The sequence below is a fragment of the Ascidiella aspersa genome, chromosome 1 (genome assembly GCF_963924565.1).
Source record: "Ascidiella aspersa chromosome 1, kaAscAspe10.2, whole genome shotgun sequence".
In the NCBI taxonomy this organism is placed as follows: Eukaryota; Metazoa; Chordata; class Ascidiacea; order Phlebobranchia; family Ascidiidae; genus Ascidiella; species Ascidiella aspersa.
The window spans coordinates 33,425,486-33,452,505 of NC_139447.1; the positions used below are offsets into that span (position 1 = coordinate 33,425,486).

General features: G+C 35.9%; 1 protein-coding gene across 1 annotated transcript; it reads right to left on the bottom strand.

The window, feature by feature from the left end:
- Window positions 1-2,924: 2,924 nt before the first annotated feature.
- LOC146169886 (uncharacterized) lies at window positions 2,925-21,628 on the bottom strand. The gene is made up of 12 exons (XM_083387799.1): window positions 21,415-21,628; window positions 20,246-20,536; window positions 19,708-19,832; window positions 19,144-19,294; window positions 18,234-18,336; window positions 16,025-16,178; window positions 8,706-9,138; window positions 7,544-7,834; window positions 5,964-6,091; window positions 5,180-5,333; window positions 3,759-3,861; window positions 2,925-3,102 (listed from the first exon to the last, which is right to left on the bottom strand). Exons 1-12 carry the CDS (start codon window positions 21,599-21,601, stop codon window positions 2,925-2,927), a joined length of 2,298 nt encoding a protein of 765 aa, XP_083243925.1. The 5' UTR covers window positions 21,602-21,628.
- Between the last annotated feature and the right edge of the window lie 5,392 nt (window positions 21,629-27,020).

Sequence of the window (27,020 nt, forward strand, 5' to 3'; positions counted from 1 at the left end):
TAAATGTTTTTTACCCGATGATGATACAAGCCAGTTTTGAACCGTCGTTATCAAGATGATGTCGATCTACTCGAATTTTGTGCTTCGATATTCAATATTAAGCTCTATTGCAGATCCTTGCATAGCGCACCAAAGCGACTGTACATCTAAAATAAACATACACACACCCATACGAGACTTTGTCTGTCGACTAAACCGTTTTCGTATGTGTACAACCTGACCTGATAAAGTATAGTTGTCTGATTACGCTTAAGTGCTCGTGAGTATAACCTTACCTTGGTTGTACATAAATAATGAACCAGAAAACAGGAAGAGAAATAAAGATAATAAATTGACAATCAATTTTGCGGTAATGTGTTTGTTAGTTGCATTACCTTAATTAGAAAAGTCAATTTAGTTGAAATCGGCTGTGATAACAGTAAAATGGAAACAGCTAAATCGGGGGATATTTTCATTATTTTATGACCAAAAATGGCTAGAAAAATAATCATGCATTTTAATAACCTCTATCTCATTTCAAATCTTAAGGTATGGCGAAAGTTCTGCTAGTAAAACATGTTACAAATGCACTATTTAAAATAAAATAAAAAAACTGTGTATGGTTTTGATTGTAGAAGTGCATTACAATAAATGCGGGAGGGTCACAAGCTTTGATTTGTGTTATATCTCCTGTATTAATACACTCAAATCGGCATCACAAAAATATAACGGTTATCTTAAACCTGAATGTTAACTAACAGCTGTCGACAAACACAAGGTGATCTCTTTTCAAATTCATTCACTTTTATATGGATTTTATATATAAATTGAGATAATCTCATTTCGAATGAACAATTCTGGCGACCTGTAAAACGGTATCGGCGACAAGACAGGTTCGATTGACATAGCGTGCGTATTGCTTTTAGGGAAACACATTAAATACCAGCACAGTAATACAAAAATATCCTTTGTCAAGCGAATTCCTTCCCCGGGCACATATCTTGCTAAATCGAGCTTTTTCGAAGAAAACAAGTGCCAAGGAATAAACTTTGACGTTCGTATCTAAGCCAGCTTGGTCCTGGTCGGGAGTTTGTCCGAGGTGACCAACATGTAGTAACGTAAGCTATTAGAAGTATAAACATGATTGTGCCTGGTAAATTAAACAAAAAAACTGTTTTACGGATGTTCGATAATATCGGATTGAAGCCGATATCTAAAGTCAAGTGGTAGTATCGGTACTCGTCCGATACTAGACTGGTATCGCTGCCGATTCGATACCACATTGAGATAGGTATCTTAGCAATGATAAGCGATACAATGCAGCAATTTCTACCTTAAACGTGAATTCATCAAAAAACAATAGGTTAACTTGTTAACGCTAAATCATATTTTGGCCTAAAAACTGGTGAAAATTTATTATTTTGTAAAGATTTATGTTAAAATGCATTTTTTTGGTTTAAGCACAGCAATGTCATTGGTATAGGATCATAAGGTTAAAACGTCAATTATCGGACATCACTAAACTATTTCTTAACTGACCTATTTTTGCTTAAACTTAGAGAAGTTCAGATTAGAAAATTAGGAATCTTTAGCACTTCACTGAAAACAAGCTGATATAGGGAAAAGCATTTAAGTAATGGAAATCATCCAAGTTCCGAAAAACCGTTGGGATGAAAATTCGATATGAAAATGACAATTTCTTCTTTAAAGGTATTTTAACTATATTAAATCATGGCCTTGTTGTAATATGTAACTTTGAGGACCACGTAAAGTAATTCTGAATTTCAAGAACGATAACTCTTCTTCGCAATGTAAGAAGTCTTCGTAATTTTGACTGCTTTGCGTCAATTTGAACAAAAGCTTTCAGTTCAGTGATGACTTGTGCTTTTATTTTCCACGCCTTTAAAAATGCGACAATCATGTTAATTTTTTCCTAATCGAGAGAAAATAATTCAATATGAAATTGCTTATATCACTAAGCGTGGTTGTCGTATAATTCCTTTAATAAATATGTTAAAATTTAATATTTTAAATAAGCCTTGTCTTTTTGTCTTTTTGTCTTTTTATCTTAATTTTTAGGAATATATGCTAAATTGCTTGAATAATTGGTTTCACTAAACTAAGTGTTCATAAAATCGTTTAAATTTTCGTAACTCTAACAATAGAAAACTTATGCATTCGGCGACCCAAATATATCAAACGGCGAATCAATTTCGGGTCACGACCCATGAGTTAAGAAACATTGCATGTGGTCATAAATTATTGATTGTGTTGGTTTGAATAAAGGTTTTCAAACCAAATAAAAAGATGCTGATCAATGTTTACTCAAAAGATCATTTACGGCCAACGTTGTTCCACTTGGCTTGCAAAGCAGTTCGTTAGAAGAAAATTATAACAGGCTTTGCAATTATATCAATTTATGCTGTTTAAAAGAAGCGAAACGAAACGAAAACAGATTAACGCAACAGCCACATTATGCACAAGTTACAAAATCATTCGCATTATCATAATGCGTTTAAATCTTTATTGCCTATATAACGCAAAATATGCATGCAGAGTTCCACACTGTTTACCAACATGCAAATCATTTGGTAGTGGTTTGTATGATGTCACTAATGAGGTATTTTGTGAATTCACTTCTGTGTCTGAGTTTTGTACATGCTGGTGTATGTATGTGCGTGATTCACCTTGTGCCAAGCGTATGTTTCGAGTGAGCGTGTGTCTGAGTCTGTGTGGTTGTGTGTGTGTGTGTGTTTGTGTATGTGTGTGTGTGTGTGTGTGTGTATGTGTGTGTGTGTGTGTGTGTGTGTGTGTATATCTGTGCGTGTGTGTGTTTGTGTAATTGTGTTTGAGTGTGCTTGTCTAAGTTGTGTACATGTTTTTGCGTGAGTGTGCGCTCAAACGGATTAAATATATTTACACTATGAAGGCGCCTAAATGTTCTACTACTGCATTGAAGCGGATGGCAAGCGTGTTGCTAAGGTAGTCTCGCCCGCACCTCTTCTAGAGATAGAAGAATGGCTTCGTTCTTCTTCTTCCAAGCAGAATAAAGAGCGTAGAACGTTCCTCGACGCTCTGCGAAACTTCTCGTCCATCATGCTGTAAACTATGACGTTGACAATACTGGAGACAGAAAGGAAATGGTTTGATGTGCTGGACAAAGCACTTGATGAACAATTGGCGTTAAATATAAGGATGTTCGTTAGGAGAAGGTCGATTTGCTTTGTGCAAGTGGTGCATATTTAACTTAAAAACGCCGAGCCGTAATTAACAAACGCTGAAACTATTAGTTGATTAAATTTATGTGGAATCTATAAATTTAAAGATATTATGACTTGAGGTAATGTTTTAGTTAAATATCAGCTACGTTTTATTGCACTTAAAAAGGTGAACAAGATCAGAGGGTTACTATCCGTAAAGAATCGTAATTTATTTGACAAAAAATAAATCCAAAAGTGATGTCAGATTAAATTAACGCTTAAACAAACTGTTAATTAAAAGAATAGGACCAATGGATGCCCCAATCGTTACCAAAAAATAAAGGGATTTTAGCCACTATTTGTAGTTTAACGCTGCGATTTCTAGATTGAAATGTAAATTTATCAAAAAACGTCGGTTAATAATAACTGTAGTTAACTCAACTCGTTAGCGCTTGACAATTTAAAAAAATACTGCAATGAAAAAAATCGTAATTTCTAGAATTATTGTGTATCGGTAATCCAATAAAAATTATCTGATAGCCTTACATCGCACAGACCAAGCGCTTTTTCAAATCTTACCTGTTGGCCGAACTCAAGTAGTAGCAAGATACGAACACCGCTGCAAAGTTTGGCATTCTCCAGAAAGAGATAAGCTGCAAGAGAACCACGGTGACGTAGGGCCCTAAAAAATTAACATTTTAGGGACAGGTTGGTTAGTACAAGTTATAACTGCTGCTAATCTGAAAATACATCGGCCAAGGCAGAGGTTCATACAATTTTTAAAGCGGACCCCGAAAAGAACAAAATGGTTCGTGTTGAGTAGGCTCGGCGTGAAATACTTAGATCTGACGTCGTAAATTAACATTATATTGTTGACTTCAGAAATCGACTGTATTTGTCCAAAAATGTAACAGAGTCTAAATACATTCACCACAACAGCACCAAAGCGTTTTTTTATGGTCTCCATGTTATTCAGAAAATTATTTTAACTTTTCAAATTATACAACATGATTTTTAGCTTCAAGGACCGCCTAAAACAGGGGCGGGCAACGTGCGGCCCGCGGGATGTTATGTTTAACAGCTGGTTTTGAATTATTGTTGTTAAATAGTTTGCGTCTATGCACATCTGCCCTGGAACCAAACATTGACAAGTTGGTTCAAAATATCCAGCATCAGTCTTCTCACTAACTTCTATTTGAACATCCACATGTGTGTCTGCTATGATATTTTATATTTGCTTGTACTTGTGTTTTTCTAGTAAAAGCTGAAAATGTCAATTAGTGTTTATTTGATGTGCGGCCCTCCTGTAAGCATTAAATTTCCTAACTGGCCCTTATGTTAAAAAGGTTGCCCGCCCCTGGCCTAAAATTAGTCAACGTCCCCCTAAGGGATCCGCGGACCCCAGTTTAGGAAATCCTGGTCCAAAGAGAAATAAAACAAATCACAAGGGCACAAGCGGTTGAAAGGTTGTCGAGAACATTCGGTTTCTTTCAAAACGGTGTTTACCAGTGTTGTTGCTGTTCTTGTTAATGTCCTGCCTCGGCACTTGATATCCGAAAAAGTGAAACCTGCGGCCTTCAACTATATTTCAAACTTTTAAAACTATTTATCTATACACACTAGTCCAATTCAAGTTAATGGTTTAACACAAAAACACAATTTACTTCTATTAATCGAAAATCAAGATTAGAGATGTCTTGGACTAACAAATCTAAACAGTGTACAACCAATACAAATCCTATTACTTGGCCTCAAGGATCGGTTACGATCTGATACTATCGAACATCCCTAATTAGTTTTCACCATGTGTTCAGAGTCATACTTTACACTCTTATTGATGCCATTTTTGTCTAATTTCAAATCTGGAAATGAGGTGGCCCTTTATAACGACATATTGTATTAAGAAAACTTGACAAAGTATCGCACAACCGTGCTTCTTTAGGTCAAAGTAGAAATGCAGTGTTTTACAGACTCTGTGCGAAAAGCTACAATGGTCTTACCGGTTGTGAGTGTTAACCCAAGGACCATGAGCACCAGAGTAAGAAAGACCATGTTCTGCCTTCTCTTCGCCTCTTTGCTGTTGGACGCCGTCATTCGTTTCCGGCTTTTGTGACTCCGATGAAGACAGATACCACAGGCAACGGTAAGACAAACCTGAGGCAAAGACAGGCCTGTGTTCAGAAATCGAATAGAGCAGTAATAATACGACTCGCTGGCTATATCCCCATAGACCAGGGTTTCTTAAACTGGGGTCCCTGGCCCCTTGGGGGGTACGAAAGCTAGTTTTAGGGGGTCCGTGAGGACCCAATTAAAATATTAGTCTATATATAAAATGCAATCAATTTTTCAAAAAGAGCTTAATTAAAAATAAAACGTTTTTGCACTAAATATATTTCGACTTCATTTCACTTTCACAGTTTTTTGAAAAAAAGACTTGAAATATTTATGTATTGTGTCGTCAATTTGTGACGTCATCGTCAAACATTTCTTGCCTATCCTGGTACACGCGAAGCAAGAAAAGTAGAGGTCCGCGACAAAAAAAGTTTAAGAACCACTTCCTTGGAACCTTAAGCAATGAAACGTATCACAATGATTTTAATCTTGTTTTTATTTGGTACGAAGTTGAAACATGTTTTTCCACGATCCCCACAACATAATGACACCTATATCAACATGTTGAAAATAACTAAAGAGTTATTCGAAACGTTCAAAATAATAGGCCTACCTACATCTGTATGGGTTATGATATTTTTACTACGTATTACATATTACTAAGTCACTTACCATCAAACTGTATGGTACAACGGTCATGAACGAAAACTGCGTTCTCATAAAGGTAAGGTTGTAGCTGGATATGGAGAAGAGAAAGATAATGCTGCTGTACACGTACTGAGTAGGCTCCGGATAGAACACTACACATAAAAAAGGTCTGAGCTAACAATCAAACGTTTCGGCAAAAGATATTAGGTGTATTTTGAGGCAGTGTTGTAAACAAGTAATTTTGAAACGCCTTAAATCCAAGTCAAGTCATATTTTGGGGAGGGAGGGTGGTTTCATACAGGATATGAGTGATTTAGCTGATTTGATTTAGTTGTGGTTTTACGAAATACCAATGCAAAAGCAAAATAAATAAACCAGCCTGGGTTTACTAACATGTCAGCCTAACTGAAAATGCTAAACTGAAAACTGTTGAAATCCCAAATAAAGGTATAATATGCACATACGTGTGGAACTAATGTGACTACGCCTTTCTGGAGGTGGTCATTTGTCGTCATTTGACTTACCATTGTAAATCAGAAGCCTTTAATAGACTTACCAAAACAGTCAATCAATCAAAAAAAGTGTTAATTTGTCTTCTGATTCGGTTGGTCTATTGAAGGCAACCAGTGCACCTAAAAAGCTGTAACTCTTTTAACTTGTTTGCAGCAGCATCCTACAGGCTGTACAGTGTATAAAATATAAGGGTCCATTTATAACGATTCTATTTAATCTCTATTAACTTTTAAAGTGAAGGTGAAAGTATACAATCAAGAAATAAATGCACTCTCTCGATATCGTTTGGCGGTTTAGTTAAGTTGTTTAAAGAAAATTGAAGATATGGTCCAAGACAAACCAACTTAACCAAACCAATATTTTAGAATCGTAACCCAATTTTATGATCGACTTGTTTCTTAAAAGCACGAAGAAAAGCAAGTCATTTTCCTCAATGATTTAAATCAAAGTATGACAAACTTGCCTTAATGACTTAAGTCAAAGTCTGATAATTTTTTCTTTTAATGACTTAGTTCCAAGTCTGATAAATTTGCTTCCATGTCTTAAGTCTAAGCCAAGTAGTTTTCCTCAATGATTTAAATCCAAATTAAGTAATTTGCCTCAATGACTTAAATTCAAGTCAAGTAACTTGTATCAATGACTTAAGTTAAAGTCTGATAAACTTGCCTTAATGGCTTAAGACAAAATCTGATAAAATTGCCTCAATATCTTAAGCTAAAGTCTGATCAATTTGCCTTAATGACTTAATCCAAAGTCCTCAATGACAAATCCAAGTCAAGTCATTTAATTAGGGAAAACGTGTGTTTAATTAAAGATAAACCAGATTAAATATTACCACCAGTGTACTTAAATCTTAAAAACTGTTCCATGTTTGAAGGAGATATCATACCAGTGTTGTAAACAAGTCATGTTAAAATGACCAAAATCCTAGTCAAAGTCATCGGCTAGCCAAATCAACTTCAAGTCAAGTCCTTGTCATAAAAATAAAACGGTAAACTATTCAAATTTCTAGACTCGTTAATTACTAAACCAAATTCATAGATCATTACAACACTGTAGTCATAGTCATTACAACACTGTATTATACTTACACGGAATAGCGGCAATTAGGAAAGACGTGAACCACACAAGCGCGATGCTGATGTAGACGAATATCGCTTTCTGCTGCTGATATCTTATCGGGAAGGCCACAGCGTACAGTCGTTGCTGGGCAAGCAGTACAAGGTGGTAGAAAGAGGCGGCGTAGATCAAAATGTGGAAGAATCCGCCGACCGATGCGTGGGGAGTCCCCTTGTCGAACTTGAGCTTCCGCCAGATGTCGCAAGCCGTCATGTCGAGAGTTCTTACGAAGTTCGGGAGGATAATACAGAGGAAGGTTATGCCTGAAAGGTATTGAAAAACCACTGTTAGGATGTTTAAAAAATTGGAAATATATTGTGTTTTGTAGTATTTCTTTGAATCCGGGGAGTCAACAATTTAGTCTTATAAATTTCACGGAAGGATAATGCAGAGGAAGGTAATGCCTGTAATGTATTGAAAGATTACTAGGAAAATGTATCTTAAAAATGAATTGCAAAGCCAAAAATGTCGAGTCGAGTGAGATCATCTTGATTAAGACGTTTCAATGCGAACTTGTCACATTGACTTAAGATGATGCGAGTTCGTATCGAAATGTCTTCATTAAAATGATGTCGATTTACTCGTCTTTTTCGGCTTTGCAGTTCATTGTCAAGCTACATTACAGATCCATGCATAGCGCACCCTAGTTTACTGGGAATATTTTGGAAAAAAGTAGTAACTATATTTTTGTGTAGAATTGCTATGAGTTGGGTTAAATTTATCTTGCGCATTTTTATACTACGTTTATGAATTAGGGAAGGTCTAAAATCATAACAATATTGGGTAAAGCTAATTTTTTGTTTTGTTTTGTAATAAAAAATAATATAGCTTTAATTCAGAAAAGGTCACTATAATTGTGAATTTTCTGGATGGAAAATTCAGAAAAAGAAAAACTACCAGTCGTTGGGACCAATAATGAGAAAAAATATTTTTTAAAGCTCAATTAATTTTGATACTTACCAAGCTGCGTATATAAGATGGTAACCCTAAGTAAATTAAAGTTTTACATATAACCGGCTTGTATTTTACTTATCACAGACTATTTGTTTCTTATACTTACTTCACGTTTGTAATGAAACTCTATCAACATTAGCAGACAAATTGTTATTATTATAAACGTTTTGAAATCCTTACTTGTCAAGATGTCCGAAACCGCCAGAGAGACTTTGATCTGTCCGTAAGTTCCGGTGAAAGTAGATTTATCCTTGGCGAAAACCCATATCACCAATCCGTTGCCGAACAGCGCCCCGAGTCCAAGCAAGACGACGAAAAAGCAGAAGAACCCAGCCCCGACCATGCTACACTCGTCGCAGTCTCTCACGCGTGTGTAGATACAAGCTTCGACTGCATTACCATAACAGAAGGGCAGAAATAGCCCGATACCGTAAGGTTTATTTCCGCTGCAGTTGTAATTAAATGGTTTGGTCGTTGGTACTTGTGGAGTGGATGGCGCCGAAGTTGAAGCAATTCCTTCTGATGTTTGCTGTCCAAGGCTTTGGAACAGCGTCTGGGTCATAACCAGCAGTACAGCTATTATCTTTGTCATGTTGGTGAAAGTTTCTAATATCTGCCACAAAAGATTTTTTTAACAAATCAAAAAACAAAAACAAATAGCGTTTCTACATTTTACTATCAAAAATTAATGCAAGGACTGTAGTATATATGTGACGTTGTATAACACATTTTATAGCATTCAAAGTGGTTGTTTAACAAACAGCAAACAATAAATATGATATTTCGATGTTTGGGGCATAATGGTTGAAATGTGTAGTATAAGATGTAGCAAAAATATCAAAGCCCATATGAATAAGGTAGCATGTTGAACGTTTCAAATATTTGTTTGATTATGTTGAAAATGAAAAGAGTCATTTGAAACGTTCAAAACGATTTCTGTTTGGGGTTTGACATTGTTACTACGTATTTCGATGTTGTTTCGCCGTTGAAGTTCCTATAATTTGCATCAATGACTTAACACAATTTAAAAACGGCAAAATTCATGGAGTAGAATCATTGCTGCTATAAATCATTTACCCCTAGGCCCAATGTTGTACACAACTCATTTTGAAATGACTTAAGTTCAAATCAAGTCTTTTCAAAAAATAGCAAGTCAAGTCCCAGTCACCAGTTACTCAAGTCAAGTCCGACCCAGTCACCAGTTACCCAAGTCAAGTCCGAGTCATGTCATTTTAAGTCATCTCCAAGTCAAACCACTAATATACTAATAAAACGATAATCTATTTAAATTGGTAAACTTGCGATTATGAGAAACTTTCAAACCAAAAAATAACACAAAAACAACGCAAGATAAATATCTCAATTTTATATTAATATATTAAATAAAAAAATTAATTTCAAGCGAGTTAATTGACTCAATGACTTAAATTTGAGTCAAGATGTTTATTTAAATTAGCATTGCGTTACTACGGATAATAGAGTAAATATAAAAGAAAAAGGAAAAATGTTTAACAGTTTGTAGACCCACATCGTATTATTCCTAACAATATATGTGCAAATTCAATTAAACTCTAAGGGCATTTCATTGACTCATTACAGATTCAGACCACCAAAACGGACTTTCTGCAATAGCACACCAAGCAACTAAATGAACTACAACAACTGTTTTTATATAGGTTAAGCAAATTAACTTCGAAGTCTGTTATCAAAGTACACCGAAAGACATCGCAGACTCGCCGATCTGTCGATTAATGCGCAAGCAAGACAGTCTCTGAACATTGAAATATGTTTTCAAAGGTTCGGAAAATTTACAGCAACCTATTTCTAAACTTGCTACAATACCTGGAACAAACAACGGATTTTTTAGTTAGGCAAACAGCCGTGTTCATCAAGTTCTGAAGCTCAATGAACGCACGTCCGACCACAGACGTACATTGTACAACGACATTCAGAACATCAATTAATCTTCCAACAAGCGGCTAGCACGTTAGGCCGAACTGAAATGTTGCTTATGCACGCAATTTGTTTTGGGTTAAACCGCAAACAATGACATTTTACTTTAGGTAAACGTGACGGGTTAGTGGGGTGGGGTTAGGAACAGGCCATTGCTCAAAATACTATGTATTGGCCAACTAGTACTTTGTGATAGCGCACTACTTCATAAAGTATAGATTACGGTACATACCTATATATTTCGGCATTAACCTTTCCTAGGTACCCGGTGTATTATTATTATGAATATGCGAAAATCGTTGGTCAGTACGAATTCAGCAAGTAGATCGCAGTATATATATGCTTTGTGCGAACTTTGTGTTTTTAGTATTGTTGTGCCCGTAAACAATATATTCAGCTCAAACGTGCCTGGCATATTATACATTTGTTGTGTAGTGTAAACTCATACAATATACAAACTGCGTTTTATTCCAAATTAAACTGCAACTGTCTCTCTATGGAGCAATATAAGATTCTCTTTCTAGTAACCAAACGTCACCATCTATTTGATTGAAAGTTTGAGCAGTTTAAACAAAGCAACGGTTTTATTCAACAACACACACCGGAAAATACGTTCGAGTGTGTAAACGAACTGCACACCACAAATGCATGATTGCTTTACGACACGTACTTTGCAAATCGTGCAATTAATATTGCAAGGAGTTTTGAGTGTTGGGCGGAACTGGATCTCCGAAAGTTTCTTATATACTTGCAATATCACGAGACAGAAAATTCGCACATTAATTTTAGGAACCACAAGGTATTGGCATATTACAGGAAGTTAAAGTGAAAGGTAAGTCATTAGAAATATTGTGTATATTGTGTACTGGCATAAGCAAGGGATAACGTGTATTCAGTATTTGTTCATACATTGCCTTCCAAATTATTTGAGCCACTTTGTATATTATAAACAACTGGTGGATATTTTAACTCTTATGGGAAAGCCAGAAATCGGTTCTTCCTGCGATTATGAAAAATCATTAATGGATATAAACCGGAACGGTGTTAGGCTAAAATAATTGCTACCTGAACGGCGTTTTGATAAGATATTTTTTGGACATAGTGTCGGTAAAAATTTTCTTTTTACCAAGTCATTTATTTTTCACCAGGTCAGCGCAATATCGCATTGAATTTACAGGGTGTCCATAAAGTCTCTTTACAATTTACAAAATGTAATGATGAGATATCGCAATGAGGTTTGTTTTATGTTAATCAGTACTTTATAAAGTTTTTATTGACACTAAAATTTATTGTTTCAGACAAAATTTCTAAATTAACCGTTTAGATGTGCTTCGTGCAACTAATGGTGCCCATATAGAAGTGTATTAAATAAAGGAATTATATTTTCAATTAATTTTAATTAAATGTTGATTAAATGTTTAGAAGTGTATTTAATGTGTTAATAAAAACTTTATGAAATACTGATTAAAATAAAACAAACCTCATTGCGATATATCATCATTCCACTTTTTAATAATTTTTTAAATTGTAAAGAGACTTTATGGACACCCTGTATTTAAACGAAGTTTTCAGTCGGATATTTTCACCCTTTTTTTCAGTTGCTTATAAGTTCCTAAGGTACACAAGATGCCTTTAAATAGGCTTACCAAAATCGGTCAGTCTTATCAGGATTGTAGTGCAATCAAGGCAGGCTAGAAAAACAACTGGCCTTCGGTGAGGTTCGAACTCACGACCTCCGGCAAAATCGAGATCATTCAACCGAATGAGCTAAATACGCTAAGAGGCGAACACGTCGAGATAAAAGTTACGACAGGCTATAGTTGTTTTTTTTTAGCCAGGCCTTGCTTGCACTGTAATCCTGATAAGACTGACTGATTTCGGTAAGACGTTCAAAAAATATCTTGTGTGCTATATAGGGGTGCCGTTATCTTTAGCTGATACAACTTCAGAAGGTCTTAATCACGGAATACGCATAGTGCATAGTGTACGATTTAATTGCTGAAGTTCATCAGGTTACTTCCTTCAGACGTTCCGTTATGACGTAATTTGGTGACGTCATTTTAAAAAAAATTGCATGATATCCAACCCTGCTCCAATCCTGCTTAAAATACAGAACTAGAGAAAACAAAGAAAAAAAACTACAAAGCACCACTGTCAGGTTTCATGTTTTAAATCTGCTATTAAAATCATGTGTTCTATAATTAGCTATTCTAAGGGTAACAATTTTCACGTCTTTGACCGGTCTCAGGAATTTTGGGACAACAAATCACCTTTTAACACTCAAAAACTCAACAGCAAATGACCTTTCAACACTAAAAAACTCAACAGCAAATGGCCTTTCAACACTAAAAATCTCGACAGCAAATGGCCTTTTAAAACTTAGTTTAGCCGACAGTCCTATTACGCAAAAACGATTTGACATGCAACTGTTAAATTAAACTGAGAGATTATTTCTTATAATACGTCACATAAAAATACATCGTACGGTTTTTAAACGCAAAAGATTAAACGCAAAACAAGAGTAACACAAGAAAAAAGCTAATCTATAAAAAACTAGACATAAAAATGAGATACAAAAGATTATACTCAATAGGCTCAATCATATGAGCATACCTGGAGGGCAAATATCCTTAATCTGCGCGTATCGTATCGATAGACTTGATGTGTTGATTTTGATGTGTAGAAACCAGCTTAATAAGCAATTTTTCTTAAAGTTCCACATGAAATAAATACTTGTCTTAAAGTTCCACATTAAGTAAATACTTTTTAACACTGCGCATTTTTCTTTAGGTCAACCAAAACTACTTGTTTTGCTAATCAATAGGCGTGGCCACAGTCTCCTAAAAACAAGCTAACACACAGTCTCCTAAAAACATCATTCTAGTATGATCAAGATTAAGCTTCAGTAAACTGTGATTAGTCTGATGTGAATCTGGAACATTTATTGCGTTTTTATGTTTTAGGATTTTTTAATACTAGTTACCAGTGTTGTAAACAAGATTTATGTCCAAGTCAATTATTTTTAATAAATAGCAAAAGTCAAGTCCCAGTCAAGTCCTAATTAGAGCAAGTCAACTTCTAGTCAAATCCTTGTTATACAAATTGAACTTTATATCATTAAAACTAGTAAACTATAATCTGAACATGAGGGATAACTCATGTAAAAAAAACATAAAACCAACATATAGCAAGCAAATTGTTTTATGTGCAAAAAATAATCTAAAAAACACGATTTTATGCTTAAGGAAAACACTTAATTTTAACCCAAGTCTTTTTCCAAAAGACTTAAGTCAAGTCAAGTCATTTGTCTAAAAACTTAAGCTAGATCAAGTCATTTTTCCCAATAGCACTTAAGTCAAGTCATTTGAAAATTCACACTTAAGTTAAGTGCACTTAAGTTAAGTCATTGACCTAATCATTGCATGACTTATCATGTAAAAAATATGCGATTTTTCAGGTAATGTGCAACCAACGCTATCATCCTTTTCTAGTCTGATTCAATAACTTTCTTGGCAAAAAGATCGTTAAAATGTAAGCAGTGGATATCCCATTCAGGTTGTCAGATTCATAAAACAATAGAGCTCTACAGTTACTACACTAAACGCTTTTTGTGCTGCGTCAGCTCTCCAATATGAGCCATACACCTGATATAGTAACACATTCACCCAAACGCCCTACGTCGAAATGCCAGGCGAAATGCCCGCGTAGCGTATAAGCGTTTTGGCTGCAGAATCGCGTTGCTATCATAAACAAGTTCTGCGGCCAACCACAGCCTGCAGGTAGGTTCTTGAAAGGTTTCAAGCTCGACTTCAAGGTACAGGAATTTATTTTTGTCTTTTGCCAAAGATTGATTACACGCTGCAGATTTTTCTTATGCAAGCTGTAATATTATAATGGTAGCCTACCTTAGATTCCGAATGTTTATGTTAAGGTTATTGTTGGTTTGTTTACCTGCGAACTAATTTTAATCTATTTTCTAATTTTTATTCTCCCTAATTCAGTCCGGTGTAAACTATGGCAAATTAACAAGGTAAAAACGAGAACAAAATGCTTTTAAAATAAATTATCTAAGTGAACTGGCCAAGAAGTGGAAAAAGATAGACAAAAATCATTCAAAAAATCTCGAACATTTACAATTGGCAGATTCAAGCTGGTTTAAAGATGTCGCTATGTTAGGGCTACCATATTTTCAGCACCCAAAAAGAGGACATTTATTTCCGGCAAGTAAAACGTAAGTAGAATTGTGGCAAAAGTTACAAAAACAAAGAAAAGCAAAAGTTACAAAAACAACAAATCAAATTTATTTTTCAGATTCAACCCATGAATACTTTGTGGTTCTCTTAACTTTTGCCAATAAGGAATGATCATTTTTAGCGAAATCGTGAATTTGTTTACACGAAATATCATTGAAATGATACACAACCGTCAAGATGCTCGAAACTGATTCAACTAATAAGTTGTCTTTTTCTTTGGCTACCTCAAAGAGAAAATGCGTTCAACATTTGCATTATGGGCCACAATGCTTGAGTAAAATTGCACGATTTTTAACAGTGTTTTCTGGCGCAAAGTTTGCAACAACAATCAAGAAGGTAGGGTGGTAGGGAAATTTGTTAGAAAACCTTTTTTAAACCAGCAATTAAGTACTTTTCGTGGCTACAGTAATTTTTAGAAAAAAAATACAACGTCTCGCCTAAATGTCTTGTTGAAAGTATAAGCAACTATCTCGAAATGCGAAAAAAGAGGACATTTGGGCATTTTTGAGCGTCCTCGGAGGAACATTCATTTTTCTTGAGAAAAGAAGACAAATCCTCCTAAAAGAGCACAATTGGTAGGCCTATGCTATGTTGCTGTTTTCCATCCTTGCTTACAATGCAGCTTATGACACAAAACTTTTGGACTACATTAAGATTGAACTTTTGGGTTCATATATTTGGTATTTTACATTTAATTGCTCTTATATTAGCGGTATATAATATTTTACACATTGAACACCTCAGATAAAGAATAAAATGAAACGATATGATCTAGTCGGCAAACATTATCAGAATGTGGTAAGCGGTCACATAAAATATAAAAAATAATTCACGGTTGCGCAAAGATTTTCAAATCACAAAAAAAATATATGTGGTAAACCAACCGTCGCTTTACGCTCAGGTTCGATACGAAAGAAATACAAGCGACATAGTGCTAAAAAATACATTTTTTTAAATGTAGCACGTAGAACCGTGCTTTTAATGCAGTGCCTTGCCAATAAGTACATAGCCTACCGGTCCTAGGCGTATTTGTAGTTGAAGATAACAATTTTTTTTCTTTAACTTCTTTTTACGATTTATCTAATCTCTTTAAGCTTTATGTACTTTTATACAACTTTTAGTGTTGATTAGCGGATGTAGGCGATGTACTCGGTAAAAAGGGTTTCCACAATTAGCCTATATATAAACCCAACGGTAGGCTGGATTTGTGCGATTGCCAGCAACGTAATCAGACTGTGACAACGCTTTCTATACAGCAGCAACACAGTTCGAGAGTTTAGCGGCAGAAGGCACTTGAGACAAAGATGTGCGCTCGCTTTTCCCCAAGGACGAGGACTTTCGTCGGCTATCCTCTCTATGTCGCCCGCAGAACAACAACCCAAGGAGATCTCTAGCCGTCTTTCGAAACTTGGCGTCCACAACGCTGTACACTAGCACGTTGACGAGGCTGGAGGAAGAAAACAATGCTTCACAAAACTAAAAAACGGCTTGAGCTTAGTTCAGTCTGTGTCAAACAGTAATTTTTAAACTGTGTGCCACTAAGCAGGGCGGTTGAGTCGGAATCGGACCCGGGACTCGAGTAAGTCCAAGTCAAACTACCCGAGTCCCGAGTCCCGAGTTTAACGTGCGAATGCGCAGTACGAAATGTTAAATCGGAAATGGTCACCAACTGTGGATTGTAAAGGCCGGATAGTTAGCATATAGTGGACATTTCAAACCATGTATTGTAGGTCGATGAAGGTTATGACAACCCTACAAGTGGATTGCTAAAACTCCACCGTAATTTAGATACCGGTATACATAAATGGGTTAAATACAGACTGTAGAGTCAAAGCCGAGCTGGGGACTCGATGAAATCGCACATTTGACCGGAGTCGGACTCGGGACTGGGACTTGGGCTATTTTTTACATACTTCGCAGCCCTGGCACGAGGAATTATTAACTGTGCAGCAAAACGTTTTGTAATCTTATTAGTATTAGAGATAGACATGCAGCCCAACATGAACGAGTTAGATAACTGATCACATTATTGGATTTACCTATTACCTTCCAGGTTATAATGTGGTTAGGGTCTTTATTTTTCTGTTTGCTGCAAAAGTTCAAAAACTCCTGCAGTAGAGTGACGGTCCTGTTATGGGTGAGGTTGTGAGTTCGAACCTCACCGCAGACTACACTTTTGTAGCCTTGCCTTGTTTACACGGCAATCCTGATTCGGTCGACTGATTCCGCTGGTGGCCTTGCCTAAGGCACCAGGTATACTAATAAAGCTTTACAAATACGAGCTTAGTATTACTTTATTTCCCAATAAGAATGTAACATGTTAATGATTGCGGTTAAGGGATTATTTCCAGAACATGTGAAAAGGCGAAACGCCGCATCCCATTTTGTTAATAGAAATCTTACACGGTCTTGACATTTTAAATAACTTGCGATATGCAACTAAAGAATTAGTTTTATTGCACATAACTGAGCTATTATTCTTAATGACGTTTGAGTTAATTGTGATTGTTAATATTAAATAATTGAACTACAACACGCGGTGAAGTTTCAGTAAAAAAGTATTCGGTGTGTGTTCTCCAGTTTTTCTTACCGCCAATGTTGAACTTTTTGTAACCGTGCAATTTCTTTTGTCAACGCAATTAAGAACCAATAAAAGTTAAAAAAAAATAGTTTGTTACAGTATTTAAAGAGCTAGCTGTTGGCTTTGTTCTTTTTTATTGTTTTTTTTTCAAAGAATTGCAAGGGTAGCGGCAGCTTGTCATTCAGTCAAGTTTAAACTTGCAGCCAGGGCTTTGCAAGGCCGCGTGACAACCCAGTTATATCATACCACTCTCTTTGTAGGAAGTATTGCAAATATATGTGGGTAAATGACGGGATTTTGTGGCGATTTATAACCAATTGAACACTTCCAGGGAGGAAATAGAGGTCTGTCGTCGTTAAGGGGTTTTACAACGTGAAGCGAAACTATTGGGACTATAGATTAATATTGTAACTTGTGAAACCGGTATAAATTGCAACTCGAAAACGAAACTGTAGCTTAAACAATGAGATTAATGGGAGATCATTGTAATTACGCACAATTGCATACCATTTGACACATCGATGAAGGTAGCATGCCTTTATTAACCTTCATAAGTTTCATTCTTTGCGATGCAAAAAACGAAATTGGCCTAGTAAACGCTTTAGGCTGCTTTACCACCGAAAACATACCTTTTAAAACAGTGCTGTTCTAGTAAGTTCTTTTTTCACAATGTTGTTTAACAAACAGCTATAAATAGGTGGGTCAGTGATGTTTATTTACATTTTGATCAACAACATGGTGCCAATCTATAGTAGATAACCCACCCAATATAATTGCCAACTTAACTATTCGTTTTAAATATTATAGCTGGAATACGCTATGTGATAATTAGAATCTCAAAACAAATTGGATTAAATCAGGGGAATGCTGGGATTTTTAAACATTTTTGTGTATCTTGAAGTAACTAGCGTTTTAACCCACCTGTTGGCCAACGATAAGTAGTAGAAGGAGACGAACATATATTCAAAGTTGGATAATCGCCAGTATCCCGACAGTTCCAGAATAACAATGATTACGTACGGCCCTGGAAAAAAAGTTTAGATAAGTTATGCGAATAGTTCGGGTTTTACTGGGCCTTTTAAAGACGTATAAAGGTGGTAATAACAAAACGTTATATCAGCGTTCAGGTTTATTGGCATTTCACCAATTTACAAAATGTTTGTTGTATTGTATTTTGCCCCTAAGGTAATAAAAAACTAATAAAATGTTCAACATGATTTGAAGCGTGGATATAGCAGGCTCACAGCAAAAATTGGTAGTTGTTACTGTTCGCCACATGTAAACCTTTAAATTTTATGAAACTCTTCTAAAAACTTACAAAGAGAATATTATAGCATATTTGTGTTTTAACGAATGTTGTAGGCTACACTAGTATCCAGTGGTTATCAGAAGTGGTTTGTGAAATAAATATTTTTTATATTCATCATGTGAAAAGAAATTGCGCTGAATAGTTACCGATTTAAATGTAAGAGCAGGATGAAGAGTAAAATAATTTTCTTACCAGACCGATAAAAATGTTTTTTACCTGAAAATTTATCAAAAAACGAGTAACATAAAAAAACACAAGAGTTATTGTTCGATCTCGTAAGCCAATATGCTGGGTTGCAACGACCAATTGTCAACAAATTTTTTTGACAAGTAAGGCCTACAGGGCTGTTCCTACACTGTTTTAGAGTAATATTTCTACGGCGATATTGCCTACCTTACCTGTTTAAAAAAAATTTTAAAAATTTAAAAAATTGTTTCAAGGAAACAAGGTATAAATTGTGAGATCTACTGTTATGCACTTAAACGAGCAAGCAAAAAACACACGTCTTAAGTTTGATCTTACCCACAGTTAACGTCAGTCCGACAACCATGAGAACCAAAGTGAAGAAGATCATGACTTCGTTTTTGTTTGTTTCTTGGCGACCTGTTGAAAATCGTCGAGCCTTCCTTAAATTCTGGCGAAGACAAATTCCGGTGGCCACCGTTAAGATAGCCTGTTAAATAAGCACGACAGTATTAAAACTGAATACATTATTATGCTTCAAGAAGTTTACTATACTCCAAAAAATATATTTTTATATCACTTTTTTGAGTTAAAAACATTATGATCATAATGACTTGATTTGATACTGATTTGCTCTAGTTATGACTTGGACTGGGACTTGGGTAATTATTGACTTTCGACTAACTTGTTATTTGTAGATATTTATTTATTTTATAAAGTTGACTAAATAGGGGAAAATTTATATTATAAAACACAAGCTTTTTCTGTTATCACAAAAACAACGAATGTGTATTTTTAGAAATCAAAAATTTTGATTTGGTTAACCAGAACAATTCACTTAAATGACATGGTATAGAATGAATTGTCCAAAACTTAAGTTATTTTGCAAACGATGGAACTTACCATTAATGCACACGGTATGACAGAAAGAAAGCAAAAGTGGATGCTTATAAATGTTTTATCTCTGCTGCCACCAGTGTACAGAAAGATGGCGCTTGCGTAGAAAAATGAGGCTTTCTTGGACCAAACTATAAATACAGGAAGAAAAACACGTCTCGCAAGTAAGGCATGCATCTTGACTGTTGTGTTTTATCCAGCAGTAGCGTGACACTATATAGCACAAGAGCTGAGTCGAAATTCCGGCTGGATTTGCCAGAACGGCCACGAAAGGAAATGAGTATCGAGGTAAAATATTTAACACTTTACCAGGCGAACACGCAATAATTACAAGCACAAACAGACATGCGTCGTTCCTCTACAGATCAAATATTCTCAAAGTGAGTGCCGCGGCACAATACAATAGTTTACCTCGAGAAACTTTGTATCAATTTGTCAAGTTTTAGCATTATTGTGTTGTAGAAAGGGTGCCGTATATAGACTCTGGAAATCGTGGATCACCCTGAATTACCATAACCTAAAAAATGATTATAATGTAACTTACTTGGCACCATTGCAATTGCAAAAGACGTAAGCCAGACTAGCGCAAGTCCAAGGTACACATGGATAGCCTTCTGTTGCTGGTACTTGAGTGGGCACGCCACGGCGTACAGACGTTGTTGGGCAAGCAGTGCAAGGTGGTAGAAGGAGGCGGCGTATATAAAGAAGTGAAAGAATCCGGCAAAATTGGCCGTATGCCCGTGAGAACGAGGTCCTTCGCTCAAGTAAATCTCGTAGCTGGTGAAGGTTAGCGACTGGAGAAACTTCGGGAAGATAATGAAGAAGAATAGGATGCCTGTGGGCACAAAGGAGAAACGTAGTTTTTTTTACTCTAGCTATTAATTATTGGACAGTTTGATGGAAGAATGTTACAAATAAAGATGCTGCCAGGCATTGTATCAATTGTAAAATTGTTCTTCCGGCAAATAAACATCTATATATATATATATTAAATGTACCGACGATTCTATAACCTATACAGTAAATCGTCGTCAGGGCAATTTGCCGAAAGAACAATTTTACAATTGATGCAATGCCTGACAGCAACAGTATATTCAGGAATACTTAAATATAAACAAAAACCAACACTTGTACTACATATTATGTTTAACTGTACAACTGGGAAAAATTAAACTTTTTAACGTATTCTAAACGCCAAAGCTCGTTTAGAGGCGGATGTATAAATTGTTTCGCATAAGTGTATATATTTATTTTAACATGGCGAAGCAGCAAAACTCAATAACTCAATAGATATCCCGCTTAAAACAAGGACCACAAGAATAGTTTGACACTATCAACGTAGAAATGGGCAATGTACCATTTGAGAAGAAAGTTTTCTGTTGATATGAAAACCATTCTGTTTTACCAGTTTTAAGCATTATATTTTATATAATATACTTACAGAAAAAATACCATAGTGTGACTCTTTTTCTCAAACATTTTTTCTTATGACACCTAAATTGGTATACGAAAGCCAAGTTATTTATTGGTTTGTTGAATAAATTATGATCTGCGGTAAATCACAATTGATAACTATGCAACGACCATGAAATATTAAAACGACGCACCAGGGCTTTGCGACGCACAATTTAATAACCTCTGCTTTGAACGATTGACAAAACTGCGTAGGCCTACTCAATCCCTATATTCTACGATTTCCACAAACATTCTTACTTGTCGAGATATCTGAAACGGCCAGTGACACTTTAATCTGTCCGTAGGTTCCATTGAACGAGGATTGATTCTTCGCAAAAATCCAAATCACCAATCCATTGCCCATCAGCACACCAAGTCCAATCAAAATGACCGCAAAGCCAAAGAATCCAGCAGCCACCATGCTGCACTCATCGCATTGGTTCATAGGGATTGTGGCGCATGAGTGCACTGCCTTGTGGGAGCAGTAGGGTACAAACATGCCAATGTGGAAATGTGGATGAGTTGTATTGATTGGATGGTTCGCGGCCTTTGCTGGGGACGAAATGCTTGTATTTTCCGATGTGCTAACTGGGGTTATGCTTGTAGACGCATCTTGCCCAGAAGTAAGCAGGACTGTTTCTGTTACGACCAGCAATGCCAATAATCTACTTAAGTTTACGGACATTTTTTTGAAGATTAATGGAGATCATGCAGATGTCTATATGTACGTTTCTGTAAACGTTGCTTTTAAAAAAAAGCATATATGAATGGTTTATTTTTCATTTTAAGCGTCTGTGCTGCTTAAGCTTATCAAAAAATATGTATATATATCTAGGCGTATCACAAATAACAGGTGTCGAACAGAACAACGATTTTTTGCGAATTATTTAATTGTCAATAACAAACAGAAAAACATACCGATGCATTACACTATGTATATTTTAAAACGTTAAGCAGATATGAACCGACTCACATCAGTTTGCCGAAACATCATCTGATTTAAACACACTAGCCTGCTTAACAACATTCGATTTTTTTTAACTTTGCGTCGACAAAAATAAGTCAACTAAATAACTTTTACAAGTTCGATAACAGAACATAGACGTCAAGTCTAATCGTGGCGTTTAAGCACGCGAACTAACTGACAACCTCAACTGCTATATGGCATAACTATATTGCTTTCAGCTCTTACCCTAACACCTCACCCGCTTTAGTTAAGCCGAAGTACGTCCGCAGTTGCGCACCGTTATTAATCGTACAACACCTATTTGCCCAGTTGTTCACTAGATTACTAATGATGTATTACCAACCGCGCCACTGCAACTAAATATCGAAACCAAACAGCAATAACAAAGCGGCAACATCCAGTGCTGTAAACAAGTCATTTTCAAATTAAGTCAAATATTTTTAAATAAATAAAAATTTTACGTCCAAGTTCAAGTCATCAATTGGCCAAGTAAAGATCCAAGTCATTTTCAGAGCTAAAAGTCGTGTCCTTATTGTACAAATAAAACGGCAAACTATTAAAATTGGTTAACCGAAGGATTATGAGCAACAACTTAACTAAAAAACAACACAAACGCAATATACAGCAAATAAATTGTTTTCTGCGCAAAACTCAAGTTGAAAAATTCAATTCTATAACAAACGATGCTTATAAAAAAAAACACCTTTTAACCAAAGTCAGTAAGTCAGAAGTCAAGTCAAGTAACTTAACCCCATAAGACTTAAGTCAAGTCAAGACATTTATCAAAGTCATTACAACAATGGCAATATTACTCCCAGGCTCAAACTCAAAGTACATGAGGATGAATGTTTTTTCTTGAACTATTTCCACGCCACTGCTTTTGCCCTAATTATATTAATTGTTTTAAAGGCTTCTCCTTGATAGAAGTTAGGCTCGCTTTGAAATTTGCGTGTTATTGACGTAATATTTGAAAACATCATTCTAACCGTGGCCAAGTTAGTTTTTGGGGTATACGCGTTAAAAAAACACAGGAAGCAAATTAACTTCTGTACTAAATCGGTAACAACTGAAACGTTCATATACACAGTGAGTATGTGACCAGGTCCTTCTGGGCACTATAGGATACAGGTGGAAATAGTATTTATTCACGTGTTCTAAGTTTATTTTATAGCTGCTTAAAATCATGCTTCTTTTTCTCTTCACGACTGCTCTCACAAAAGGTAAAACAGACTTAATAAATTGATCGGTTTCGTTTGTCCGACAGAAATAAATACAATTCATTCATAACTTTCCCGCTATAGTTGAACAGCTACGCATGGCAATAATCCATATCGCCTTATACGTTGTTATGTGTGTTCAGAAGATTTTCATAAACGTTTTGGCCGATTTTGACTACTTAAATGTTTGCTCGCTAAAATGTTTTACTGTCCGGGCTTTTTCATTTGCATGACAATAAGTTATTGTTTTTAGCTTTTATTTTTACGTGTTTAATTTTTGTCAAATGTGTTCAGAAATTGTTTCATTGCGTGCCAACGTGTTCTTCAAGGCAATCTGTAATTAAAAAAAACAAAAATTTAAAAGTGTTGAAGTAGCGGAACATCTATTTTACAGTCTTATGTATATTATTTTCATCGAGCTTGTTTGCGAAACACTAAAATAAAGTTCAATTATGATATTTGACTCACGTTTTTTATCTGCTTTACTATACTTTTATGGACTTAAATTTAAAAACTCTGTTAGCCAGAAAACACGCACAATATTAAACAGTTACCAACAGCAATTTTATGCCAATATTTAAAACAGTGGTGACAGCAGGATCATTTTCTCACTAAAACACGTAAAAAAATGTGAAAAATGAAGTCACAAATTTGCGTCATAAAGGGACTTCTAAAACATATTTTAAGAAATCTGAGGTTATTGTTCGATGTAGTGCACAAGATATGCAACTGGAATTTTAGTTTAAATGGATTTATGGAGATGACTGTGTGTAAAAGGTCTAGCAAAAAAAAACAAGTCTTTTCTCGATACCCACTATTCCATTTGCGAAAACATCGTCTCCCATTACCGAAACACCATCTGATTTAACCACACTTAGCAAGATGGGTAGCCTGCTTTACAACATTCCATTTTTTTTTTAACTTTGCTCTTTAAGTGGTTTAAGTTCGAAATATTTTCTTGCAGTTAGATGCCCGCCTTACGTTGTGTCTTCGGTTCGATCGAGACACGACTAATATTGTTTCTTTAGGCAGAATATCGACCGAAGAAGTTCCTTTGACGATTTTCGGAATTTGGCGTCCACCACGCTATAGACCAGAACATTGACAAAGCTGCAAAGATCATATAATATTAAGCATGGCTGCTGGGTTTTAATAGGTACTTGTCAGGTCTTGACCACTCTTATACTGGAAAGACTTTATTACTACTATACTGTATATCCATTGCCTAAAATATTACATCTTGGTTGAAATAGTTGAACGTACATGCATATTATTACCTACCTATTAGCCAAGGTTAAGTAGTAACATATGGCAAAGACATATTCGAACATCTGTCGGGTCCAGTATCCCGCAAATTCCATAAACACAACGATCACGTAAGGACCTGAAAAGTGATTTTCGAGTTACATACCAACGCCTAAATCGTTCTTTTAAGGAAGGCGTTGGCAATTATTTCTGACAGCGGCGGCATGAGACACAGAACATGTATCGGTGGGCCATGTCTCAAAGGGAATCTAAGTGTGATTTATTTTAATAGAATATTTTGATGATTGTTTTGACAAGCTGGTAAGAGTAGAAATAGGTAAGGATGCCATACAAGGGTAAGGGTAATGTATTCAATTAAGGAGTTTGAGTGTGTGTGGCGTGTGGCGTGTGTGTGAGAGAGAGTGAGAAAAAGAACAGCCATAAGATAAAATAGCACTGAACATTTACAGCCTAAAAATCAAATAAAATAGCTTTAACCGCCAGAGATTGTCAATCCCAGCATCATGAGAACCAGTGTAAAAAAGACCATAACGTCCTTTCTGTTCCTTTCTCTCCGACGTGGTGTTGCGCTACACTTCAGTTTCCGATGAAGACAAATTCCTGTTATCACGGTTAAGATCACCTGGCGAAAATAAACAGTAAAACACCGAAACTCTTTTGGAGAATATGTATTTTGTCTAAATGAAACTATATAGCATCTGGAAAGCTAGAACGCGTTGTGATCTTAAAGTTGAGTAGGCGTCAGCAGTATACAAGTAATTTCGAAACGACGTCCATGTAAAGTCTTTCAAAAACAACTCCGTCCAAATCACGTCGAAAAACAGCAATTAAAGTACTATAGTGTATGTCGTTGCCATACTCCAATTATTTGCATCAAAAATGGCTGATTAACAAAAATATATTAAAATTGGCAGGCAATGTCGGCATGAGCAAGTCACTTGATTGACAGACAGAAATTAAAGATTCACTTTTCTCTATAGGCTTTAAAATACATATTACTATTACTTAAAGAGCTTTGGGTTTAAAGGAAAGGTTTCAACAGCTACATTAGTTGACCTAAAAACATTAGGTTTATTCATACTATCATTCCGTATGGGATCACAGTGAGAAAAGCGAAGAAGGGCTTTATGAATCGTTCCGAACCGCTGGCTGTGTAGAGAAAGGTGGCGTCATCGTATGTGTATAGCGCCTCTTGCGGAAACCAAACTGCATTAAGCAAACCTATGTTATAATATGCTTGTAGTACTTTTAAACCTTTGGAAAAAAAGTTTGCCATTTTTATCACAACAAGAAATATGTAGGACAAGTATATTTGCTCAAATTATGATGATAATAATCGTAGAAAGAATATCAAAGCCAATAAAGAAGTAATTATAATTTTTTGCACGTTCAAATAATTCTTATAATTTTTTGCACGTTCAAATAATTTCTATCATTTTTAACTCGGGAAGAAGAAACATTTGATCTAGTGTAAATATACTCAATTCAAATTGTACTACAACCATGAATCATATTTTTGCGCCGTTTCTTATTACCTGCTTAAACGGATGCCGCACTCCAGTTAACGTTATTATTTATTATCCACTATGGCCGTGTGGCGCGAACGCCAACAATAAGCGCTAACTGTAGCACAGCGGCTAGCGCGTACGCTAGCTCGCTTGCTCGCTTGCTAATAAAAACGAATACAGTGCACCACACCACGCTCCAAACGAGACTGCCGGAGTTTTCTAGTCTCAGCCACTGCTGAGACTAAGGAATTGCCCTTTAGCAACAAAACAAAGGCGGAAAACAATTAGGCCTAGTGGTAATAAGTGAAAAACGCAAAAGTAGAAAGGCAACAAACAAACCAAGTGAGGTGAAGTGAAAAGTTAAATAAAAGCGAACTATAATATTTGGTATTGCAATATTACTTCAAAGATTATGATAATAGCCTACATTTTTAGGGCTCAAATGGAGTTTTTTAGGAAGGTATCCGCGTTTATTATTAGATACATTAGAATCATTGTGTTGTCTTTCTTTATGTTATGTTACCCAAATTCTTCTCTGGGAATGATGTAGCCATTAAAGCAAGGCTCGAAATATTTAAGCTCTGATCTTAAGCCGATAATCCAGGCAAACTTATGTTACGACCGTAACTAATTTGCGATTAAAGACACGGGCTATTATAAGTAATCCTTTTTATATGCAATTAAGGCCAAGTCAGGTGATTTTTTTTATTTTTTTCAGTATATAATTTTATTTTTTTCAGTATATAATATAGCTCGTTTACACTACAGCTGGGCTGGGCTGGGCTGGGCTGGGCTGGGCTGGGCTGGGCTGGGCTGGGCTGGGCTGGGCTGGGCTGGGCTGGGCTGGGCTGGGCTGGGCATAAAAATCGCTCCAAACGTAGCGTTTTTTTATAGCTGCACTGGGCT